At 43.3% G+C, this 11,316-nt stretch overlaps 1 protein-coding gene across 2 annotated transcripts in view; it reads right to left on the reverse strand.

Moving 5' to 3' along the window:
- Positions 1-11,316, reverse strand: part of ABCA1 (ATP-binding cassette, sub-family A (ABC1), member 1) — a 166,645-nt gene that overhangs the window by 130,535 nt on the left and 24,794 nt on the right. Inside the window, exon 2 of one of the 2 annotated variants that reach the window (XM_006886906.1) lies at positions 3,935-4,104. In XM_006886906.1, coding sequence (XP_006886968.1) covers positions 3,935-4,000 — 66 coding nt within the window. In that variant the 5' untranslated portion in view covers positions 4,001-4,104. Of the gene's footprint in view, positions 1-3,934; positions 4,105-11,316 lie in introns of those variants that run through there. The other variant, XM_006886907.1, reaches the window with a different exon arrangement.

Consider the following 11,316-nt stretch of genomic DNA (forward strand, 5'->3'; position numbering starts at 1 on the left):
AATCAAACGCAGCTACTCAGGAAAGGCCGGGGCCCCTCTGGAGAGGCCGGTGATTCATGTCTCGCTTGCTCGGGGTGGGAGCACAGGCCGAGTATGAGCTGAATTCATAAGACCTTCTCTGTTTTATCTCACAGATGTTTTGGGGATGGATGTGTCAAGGAAGGAGGGGGGGGGGGAAGGGGGGGGGGGGGGGGGAGAGAAAGAAAGGGAAGGAAGGGAAGGGAAGGGAGGAAGGAAGGAAGGATTAATGCAAACATATGAAAAGGGCCTGAGTCTTGAATATTTCAACTCAAGTCCTAGCAGTTCAGTTGCTAAGTGGTTTAACTTGAGGAAATCACTTGCCTGCTCTGTGCCTCAGTTTCCTCATCTGTAAAATAGTAGAGTTGGACTAGAGTAACTCTGAGATTCACCCTGCTAAGATAGTACAAATTTCTGCACTACTCCCAGGCTGAGACATACACCATGGCAGAGCTGGCATCCCATCATACACACTGCTGCCATCAGGCACAGAAGAAGCTAGAACTCTGGATAGCTTGAGAGTCAAGAAATGGACGCAAGAGATGAGCATATAGGACTTGGGAACACCAGAACCTGTGAGTTACCTTCAGAGACAGGGAGAAACCCAGAAAGAAGCCAAAAGCTCAAAGTTTTGGGGACCAAGGATAGAAAATTATACTGCTACTGAAAGGTAACTTAATAAGATGAAAGTGGAGTTTAGTGTGTTGCATGCTGGGCTGTTAACCAAAACATAAAGGAATGAATCCACCAGCTACTGCTGAGGAGAAAAATTAGTCAGTCTCTTCATATAAAGATTTACGGCCTCAGAAATCTGATGAAGGGCCAGCATGAGTCAGAACTGACTCAACAATAATGGGGAAATCTCGAGTCAGATTATCTTGGCTTAAACCCTACCTTTACTGCAGGTTTGGATGTCAGACTCCTTCCTTACTTTCTTCGTGCTTCAACTTTGTCAACTATAAAGTCAGGAAGTAATAGTAATTCTTAAAGTCTTAACTAGAACAATCTAAGTATCAAAGCATGGAGTTCCTACCACAAGGCAACACATTCTTAACTGGTTTTGCTATATTAATAGAAAATATTTTAATATTACTGTGACTAGGGAGGATAGAAGAAGAATTGACGCCTTTGAGCTGTGGTGCTGGAGAAGAGTATCGAATGTACCCTGGACTACCAAGAAAACAAACAGATCCATCCTAGAGAGGGTTAAACCAAGCTACTCCTTGGAGGCAAGGATTGTGGAGCTTCGTATGACATACTTTGGACATGTTGTAAGGAGAGACAGGTCCTTGGAGAGGGACATCATGCTTGGTAGGGTGAGGGACAGCACAGGAGGGGAAGACCCTCTATGAAGTGAATTGATTCAGTGACTGGGGTAATTGGGATGGGTCTGTCAGAGGCAATGCGTTTGGCACAGGCTAGAGCAGGGTTTAGGGCTGTTGTACATAGGGTCGCTATGAGTCGCAAACGACTCGACGACACATAACAACAACAACAACAACAAGATTAGATGGATTCTAGCCCCTGCTTCTGCTGCTTCATTACCTTGGAATTCAGGTTACACATTTGTAACTTGAAGAACTAGACAAAATCATTGTTTCTCAAACTAACATATATATTTGTTGTTGTTGTATACTATCAAGTCAGAACCAATCCATAGCTGACCCTCTAGCTGGTTTTCAGAGACAGTTAATCTCACAGGAGGAAACTGCCCTCAGAGCAGGTGGTGGATTCAAAATGTGTGCTCTGGGGATCGCACAGCAGTTTCTTACATATATATATGACTGCCTTCAAGTCAAGCACGACTCATAGCGATCCTATGAACAAAGGCCTGAAGGCTTTCTATAAATACTGACATTTATCAAAGTTCATAGAGTTTCCGGAAGCATGTTACTCAGGAAGTGGATGCCACACACACACGAGTGAGTGTGAGTTGGCTATGAGTTGGTTCTGACTTAACAATACATAGCAACAAATTATACACACCACACACACATATATATTTATTCATAAGGGTTCCAGGGTCTCTAGAAAAGTTTTCAAATATTTTGTGTTTTCATTTCAGTGGCCATCTAAATATATTCTGAGAAACTTCTCTGTATTTTCTGAATGCCTACCTTTTATAAACAAGTTCTAGGCCAAGATTTCGAAGCCCACCTTTATATTTGTGTTTGCAGATTGGGTTGGCATCAGTCTAACCATAACAGTCTAATAAGAAAAGAGACAGATGCAGATTCAATCTATGAATGATAACTGTGCCAAAGGGAAGCCACATGACATCAAATGAAAGTTGTTCAAACGGCAAATGGTTGGAGAACTGAACTTGTAGAACACTGTAGTTCAATCTGGCCAAACTCAAAGCATAAGCACTATGACATATGCTACCATCTTCGTGTTGCCGCCTGTAATCTGGCTACAATATCCTCTCTGTCACCACATTAAAAGTCCTAATTTGAACAGTACCAGTTTTGCAATTTTGTTAGCATTTAATGTTTTGTTTAAGTATGTATGGATTATGTAGTGGTATAATAAAGTCTTTATATCTAGTTTCACAAACATACCTAGTTAAGTAACACTATAATAAAAACAATCTGGTGGAAACAAAATATTTTGTTCTTTTCTCTAAGAGTTACTGTGGTTTGCAGGGATGAGGAGAGCAGAAAGGGAATGTACAGATAATGAACACTGTAAAGCTCACAGGAAGAACAATCCATTTGGGAAGAAAAACAGACAACACAGGTACTGCAATTAGCAACTTGGAACAGGATATATAATTGTTCAAATGGAGGAGGAGGGAGGGAAGAAAAAGGAGTGGGGGAAATGGGGGGGAGGGGCGGGAGGGAAATACCAGGGCAGCAGAGATTAGTGGACCGATGGGGAGGGTGAAGAAGGAAGAGCCAAGGTGCAACAAGGATTTCAGTGAGACGTGATGGTAAAAGGCACTGATCAATTTTAATTAATAGTAGAAAACAACATTTTTGAATGAATATATTAAAACCATTTAAAAAAAAACAATTACTGCGTTTTAAGAAAACACTTTACAAAACTATCTCCAAGGTACCGCATAGCAATTTAAGTTGAAAAAGATGGTAAGTTTTATGACATACATGTTACATTTCATTAAGACCCTCATGTTAGGGTGCAGGCTTTGAACTTAGGGAAAAAAACAAAGCCGTGAACAAATAAACATGTCTACGGCACAGGGATGCAGGTGATCCCAAGAGACTGGATGAGAACCCTCACAAAGGAAGACAAAAAAGCCAAGTGCTGATGTCTGAGCTCCCAGGAGCTCACCGTGCTTTCACCATTGCACCCTCCTCTGTAGAAACAGACTGTTCACCTCTGCATGAAGGAAGACTGTGAGGTTTTACTCAAAGAATTATTAGCTCATCTAGAAAGAAAATGGTATGGAGCCCTCCTAGTAATAAAATCACGTTTCAGCCACTGTATTCCTTGGGACTGTGATCAAAGTCGAAGGAGGGTATTTAGACCGATACTCAAGGATCCAGTCATTGATTCCTAAGAGCTGGGTCATTCATTCATTCATTTTGCTCCCACCTCCCAGAAATACTCATCTGGTGCTTTTGCAAAGTGAGGTGGCTGCTGGGGCTATGGGCAAAAAGAAAGACTACATGGCCATGAGACAACTCTGGCCATGGGACAAGTCCGTGCTAGCTTCCAAGGGTCAGAACTCACATCCAGGGCCTTTCCCAAATCAAAGTGAGCACGTCTACCAGGCTGGCCTCTAGAATAAGTTCCAGAACCCTAGTGGCAGCTACAGTCTTGTTTCATTCAGTCACTTTGTGAAAGTTAAAATGATTCACTGTCCTCCTCCTCACACACACCCAGTTCCAAACCACTGAAAGAAGCACACGAGAACTCCATTCCCACCCCACCCCAAGGAAACCAAGCTTACTGTTTGTCTTCTTCTGAAAGTCAGGTTCTTCCACAGCAGCAACCTCAGCTGAGGCCAACACGCCATGTTACCTGAGCGGCACCCACAGCAACCTGCAGTGTGGCTCCGGAGCCCAGCCCTCGGAGGCAGTGACAGAAGCTCACAGCAGGGACGCTGTGGCTGGTCATTAACTGAAAGATAAAGCAGGAGGGGGAAAGCGCTGTCGGTTATTACTGCAAAGTCATACACCAATGAGGGCCAGTGCTGAGGCCCTTTCACCTGAGAACCCAAACCCCCGCGTCTGCGCCGGGACTGCTCCCCAACATCAGGGACCCTCAATTCTCAGCCATGGAATTCTCCAGGAAACCTAGGACCAGTCATTTTGGTCTTAATCATTTTCCATACAATGGTGTGATCATTTGGGAGTGAGACACACCTGTGAAACAGACTCGACAAATAATCTTGGGTGGCCAAAGTACAGAGGCTGGAAATGGCATCGGAATCCCGGAGTCCTCCCTCTCTTCTCTAAAAAACTGTTCTCGTTAGATAGCGTGTTAGCAGCATCTAAAATGTATGCCTCACAGACCAGAGTGACTAATGCTATTCTTGGAAATTCGCTGTGGTCTAAATCCCCTCATCTGCCCAGGTTGGGTCCTTCCCAGTATAAATGACATCAATAAAACCATCCCCATTTTTCAATCCATTTTCCCATCCAGAGAGCCACACAGCACGTCTTGGAGGACTGCAAGGAAAACACCAAGGCAACGCCACTGACACCCGGCTCCCAGGTGGTGAAGACAATCCTAGTACTGTGTCTCTGTGGCAAGAAAACAGTAACCTACAGAGAAACAAGTCAGCTACGCAGGCTCCTCACATTGTCTGGGAAGCCGACAAGCTCCAACCGTCAGGACATATGCACACTTCTGGCTTGGCTCTAACTGCACCTGACCACCTGGTCCCTGTCAGGTGTCCCACATACATGACTCCTCTAAAGGCTGTTTCACCGTGTTAGGGAGCTCTGGTGATGTCGTCCTTAGGGTCCCTTGCAGTGTCTCTCTTTAGTGGTTCAAACCCACAGTGAATCCGGAGGGAAAGAGGAGCCTTGACCAGCCACCACAAGGTCAGCTATGAGTTGATTCCTGATTTAATTGCCTTATGAGTTTTCAGCAAGATAGTTGTTGTTTGATTTTGGGGTGGTTTTTTTTTTTGGGGGGGGGGCAGTTTCCTACACAGGATACAATGTTCTCAGTGTGTCAGCTGCCCACCCAATGATATTGTTACTGTGTAGCCTCAAGTCAGAACCTACCCTTAGCTGACTCTCCAGTAGTTTTTAAGAGGCAATAAATTGCAGCTCTATGTATTAACTGCTGGAATATTCCCAAGTGGTAAAATACCCATGTTAAAGCTAAAGATGCAGTAGGAAATTAAAGTAGAAAGAGAAAGGAGGCATAAACAAGATAAAACTAAGGCCCACTGGTACTTGGTAGTCCTGAACCCTTACCAAGTCCCTGAAACCAGCTTTACTTTTAAAATGTCTCAGTTAATCATTGTGGGTGGGGGTGTCAGGAACAAAAATGGAGAACAAATAATGTAGGAACACCTTGTGGGGATCACATCTAGTACTAGTCTCAAATTCTGAATCTAAATCAAAACTCAAGGCAAAGGTCAATTTCTAATACAATATTAGCTCTCCACCACAAAAACTTCTAGACAAGAGAAAAGAAATGGAAGGAATTTCCAATGTCTGAGAGCAGCAAAGATTCTTTCATTGTATACTCTGTCTTCATGCATTTCAAAAACCCAAAACAATACATCAGGAGTTCCTTTAAAGGCACAAGCTTTATAATTTAATTCTTCATCACCTGCTCAGCAAACCTCCAGGGAAAAGCAGACCCCCACGAAGTTTCTCACTCCAAAAAAGGAGGGTTAAACCAACACATATCACCTTCCACTTCATTGTTTAAATACCTCAACTGGGAGCCAGAATGTTACGAGGCATATGCTTCGAAGTGGCTTAGAGTAGAGCTCGCATTCCAGAAACACTGAAATAATTAAGTAGCTAGATTTGCTCAAGCAGAAGCTGCTCTTCAGTAACCACTTGGTTGACCAGCCGCTGTAAGAATCCGTCCAGGTTCCCATAGATCTGAGGAGCAGCTCTGGGAGTGCAGTCTCAGGGGTTGGGCTAACCAAAAGCTACATCTCCAATGGTGAGAACCTACCCGCTGCTCCACAGGATAAAAATGAGTAGTTTCCTCCCACTTCTATTTACAACCACGGAATCCTTTAGTGAAGACACTAGGATCTGGAACTAACTCAACTGCTTAGAGAATCTGGGAAACTCTAGAGGTAAAGTCGTTGAAAGAGTTAAGGTGTTGAGAAAAAAAAAAGTCAGCAGGTCGAGGTCAACAACGTCAAAATGAGAGAGTGTAGTAGTAGTCAGCTTTCATGAGCTTCACAGCCTTAGAAACCCACAGGAGTGAGACGTGGTTTGGTTTTGTGTTGTTCTTTTTTTTTCTTTTTTTTATTTTTGTGTGAGTGTACCGTCAAATCAGATCTGACTGGTACAGGAGGAGATTGTCCCTCCTTTTCCCGGCAGAGCATCTGGTGGATTCGAACCGTATGCCTCTGGGATTGTAGTTGCAGCTCCTTGCCACTAGGCCACCAGAGCTCCCCTACGTTGTTCTTTTTTTAAGATAACACTGAAGAGGCTGGAACATGTTTGTTATTTCAAAAAAGACACAGAGTAGAAAAAAAACATAGAAATTAACTGCAACTATGCATTTCCCAAACAAGGGCCAAAGGTTTATGTTCTCTAAGCCCCAATTTCCTATGGAAAAAACAGAGACTATAAGACCTACTTTCCCTAGTTGTTCTTAAAAACTAAATGAGATACTTTAAGTAAGTTCCCAGCACACTGAAAGGCACATTGTTAAGGAAAAAGAAATGCATTTCCTGTCCCCCATTCCTCTTTCTCCTTTTAAATGGATTTCCTCCTATAGAAAACTGGTTACATCCTGCCAAACATTCCTTTCTATTTTATTACTAACAAATCCACCGTGGGTTTCTAGAAAGGTAGAAGAGACAAAGCAGGGGGAAATTGGAATTTTCTAGTTTTAGAGTCTCTGGAGACAAACCTTGAGGGAGAAGAGGGCTCAGAAGAAGAGGTGGCTTAGTAGTTAAGGCATTGCACTGCCAACCTAAAGGCAGGTGGATGGAATCCACCAGCTGCTCCACAGAAGAAAAGACGGACAATCTCTTCCCCATGTGACTTACAGACTCTGAAAGCCAGCTGGATGGTCAGTGAGGAGTAGTTTCTGATTCAGTGCAATCAGTTGTTGACGTTGTTTTCGTTAGAAGGAGAAGATGAGTTTTCTGGGTTAGCAATTTTCTAAAAGTAGAGTTTCCAGTTTTCTAAGTATTCCATCCCCAGCCACCTCCCGAGAGACACACACAAAAAGGTAGCAAGAAGCATTCTGGAGCAGCAAGAGAAGTAACGGTAGGCAATCTTCCTCCTTCCGTCCACTTGGACAAGAGTCTGGCTTCCTCTACACTCCCTTCCTCTACCCTGTTAGGAGCAATTATGTCCAAAGAAAAGGGTTTGGCAGTGCACTGGGTCCTTCAGATAAATGAAGCCAAAGGGACATTTCCACATCCATTTTCCAAGGAAGTAAACAAATAAACGAAAACTAAAATAGAAGAAAAGAAAGGAAAGGCAGTACGATGTTCTGAATTTCTCAACATTGCACACACATTTCCAGTTACTGGCTGGAAAAGGTCCCACTTTTCAATCTCCACACCAATCAATAGGTCGCTCTCTTCTCACTCCTGGATGACCACAAGAGCCACTTCACTGGCCTTCTTGCCTCAAAACCTTTTTCCACACAGCATCAAAAGTCACTTTACCACACCAAACACCTGAAAATGCCACTATACTACTTTAAGCCTGTGTCTTCTCCCAAGAGCCCTCAGGATAAAGTCCAATTCTCCCTGTGGTTTCCCTGGCCTCCCAGATGAGCTCCCACAGGGACTCCCTCCAGCATTTTCACTACACTTTACCTCCCAGGCAATGCCCTGGAGAACTACTTCCTAACTCTTCCCTTCCACGGAGGCTTCACTGGCTCCGTTCCTCTTCCTGAAACACTCTTCTAGAAGCCTGGGTGGCCATGCTAACTGTTAGATATAAAAAAAAAGCGTGAGGGAGAGAAAGAAATTGTTCCCAAGAAACAAACAGGCCTTTATTGCACAGTCTAAGAGGAACACCAAGTGACCTGGGCGCATAGCACGCAGACAAGATCGAAATGGCACGCGGACAGTCTGAGGGGGTTCCTTCCCATAGGGGTCCTGGGGAGAACTAAGATGGTGTTTCTCAGAATTTGGCGTGTTGATTAAATTAGGTTTTAACTATTTTGATCAGGCTCAGACACTTATCAGGATCCACTGTCTAATCTTTAATATGACCAGCCTAGATGTTACCAGATTTCTCAGGAAGTGATCAAGCTTGGGGGGGGTGGGGGTGAGGGCAACTGCCATATTCTTCCTTCACTAACTCCTCCTCAACCTTAGGTCTCCACTAGCTGTTCCCCCTCCGTTCTCTCCTGGTCATCTCCTCTGGTTTGGCACCTGGGTCAGGAGCTCCTCCTAGACTTTCCCACTCTCACTCTATTTCTCTTGCCGGGTGTCTCCCAAATTCTGAGACCATTCTAGTTTCTTTCATCATCAAACTCCCTAGTATGCAAAACAGTATACATTACGCACTAAGCTAACATTAGTTCACTTGACATGAGAAAGAGGGACTTGGAATCCAAGGGCAGGCAGTTGCAGTCCTGGGCCTGGGATAACCACATTTTCAAGTCTGAATAACTGACTCCAGCAAACTACCCAGAGAAGGAGCTCTGTGTTTAGTCATCACGATGGTCAAAGGCTTGCTGAGCATCCTAGGTGGACCAGTGGGGGCATCTACAGAATGGAAATGAATTTGGATGGCTTCCCATAGGGTCAAAATTCAGCTAAGGGTGAAATGGGCCTTCCCAAGCCCAAAGGAGACATGAATGGTTTCTGCCAATCCTTGTGTTCAAGTCCTAGACATCCTCTATCTGAAACTGGTCATCAGTCATCAAGGTGGATCACCTCTTGCCAAAACTGAGTAGGCTGTTTCCATAGCAACTTCTTTCATCTAGGATGGACCTAACAGAAGTAACTGTTCAAATCTTTCAATTTTTTTTTAAAAAAAGAAATAGTTACTTTAAATCTTTTAATCGTGTTAATATATAATGTCTATTTGTGTTTTACTGACTATGCAAAGGCATTTGACTGTGTGGATCATAACACATCATGGTTAACGTTGAGAAGAACGGGAATCCCAGAACACTTAATTTCTCATGAAAAATCTATACCAAAGAAAAAGAAAAATCTATACCTACATCAAGAAGCTGTTGTCCAAACTGAACAAGGGAATGCTTCATGGTTGAAAATCAGGAAGGGTGTGTACTAGGTGTGTATCCATACCTAATCAATCTGTAATGCTGAGCAAATAATTCATGAAATTGGGAGGTGGGGGGAAATGTGGCATCAGAATAAGAGGAAGATTCAGCAATAAACTGTGTTAAATAGAAAATACAACCTTACTCGTTGAAAGTGAGAATTTGACATGGTTGTTGGAGAAAATTAAGAACTATTTCTACATCTACTACGGTTATATATATTACATCTCAACATCAAGAAAACAAAGTTCCTCACCACAGGGCCAACAGAGGTGGAGAAAAGACTGAAGCTATCCATAATTTCATCTTGCTTGCAACAATCAACATCCTTGCTACCAGCAGTCAGGAAATCAGGAGATGTATTGCATTGGTCAGAGACCTCTCTAGGATACTTAAGAGCAATGATGTCAGGGGGAAACTAAGGTGTGTATGATTCAGACCATGGTCTTTTTAATCACCTGTTACACATCTGAGAGCTGAGCAATGAATAAGAATGACAAAAGAACTGATGCCTTTGAGTTGTGGTGCTGGAGAAGAGTACTGAGTATCCCAGGGACTGCCAAGAGAACAAATCAATGTGTCTTGGGGAAAGTGCAGCCAGAGTGCTCCTTAGAGGCAAAGATGAAGAAACTCCAGCTCTTATACTGTGGTTATGTTGCCAGAAGAGATTATTCCTTGGAAAGGGACATCAGGCCTGTAAAGATGAAGGTCAGTGAAAGAAGGGAAGATCCCCAATGAGATGACTTGACACAGTGACTGCAGCAGTGGGCTCAAGTGTGTCACAGATGATGAGGATGGCACAGAGCAGGGCACGGTGCAGGTCTGTTGTTCATGAGGTCGTTATGAGACATATTCAGTTCACGACACCTAAGAAGAGCATATATTCAACAGAATGCAAAAGCCATCTTCTCAAATAAGCAAAGGATAAGATAAAATCACTATGGAATGCACACCCTACAGAAATACTATCATTTTTAAAAGGTAAATATGTGTGAATATGTGCACACAAATAGATGTAGATACAATTATGTATGTACACATATGTACAGTCACACCTCCCTTGATGCCAATGACACCATCTATGGGAAAAGGGATTTGGAACTGAGTGGATAGCGTATCATATTCGGGTCCTGATTTTCTTTCAGAATCTTGACCAAGCTTCACATCTTAGTGGTGACTGTTAGTATGCAGACAGGCAAGTGCTTTTGTGTCTGGGTCTCAGCTCATGTTATTAGCAACTTCTCCATATCGATGAAGTCCCCCCTTGTTTGTTCATAAACCTTGTTGCTTTCGGAGGAGCTGATCCTTTAACATTTAGAAGGCTTTTCCCCTTTGTTTTTGAGGATTATATGATTGCCAAGTGCCATATGCCTGAAGCACAAGCACTCACATTCACTGTTCCCACCTTGATACTTTTAATAGCATTGTGCTTCCCTTCCCAAGAGACACATCCTTGCCTCTTGATGCTACTCCCCCTAGCATGGAATTTCCTGCATCTGTGAGCCATGACGTGCTTCACATCAATAATTTTAAAAGATTAAACAGAGATAGCCCTACAGCACTCAAAGGTGAGTGATACAGGAGTTTGAGTGACAGACACTTCTGAAGAGTTAAAGTTGACTTTATTCAAAAAGTACAATGAAGCACGTACATAAGCCAGTAACACAGACATTATGACTACAAAGGCACAAGGGAGCTCTGGTGGCAGCGTCCAAATGAAGTTGTACGACTAACCCACAGGCTTTGATTTTCTAGCACTTGGAATCCAGCAACTGCTCCAGGGGAGAAAGATGTGCAATCCCATAGCATGCAGTTTGCAGCCTCTTTAAAACCTGCTAGAGTGTCAGTTATGAGTCAGTTCCAAGTTATGTCACTGAGGCTTTGACCTTTTATTAGGGCACATATATGAGAGGTGAGATTATA

The sequence above is a fragment of the Elephantulus edwardii genome, unplaced genomic scaffold (genome assembly GCF_000299155.1).
Source record: "Elephantulus edwardii isolate Elephantulus edwardi_28Jun2011 unplaced genomic scaffold, EleEdw1.0 scaffold00052, whole genome shotgun sequence".
In the NCBI taxonomy this organism is placed as follows: domain Eukaryota; kingdom Metazoa; phylum Chordata; class Mammalia; order Macroscelidea; family Macroscelididae; genus Elephantulus; species Elephantulus edwardii.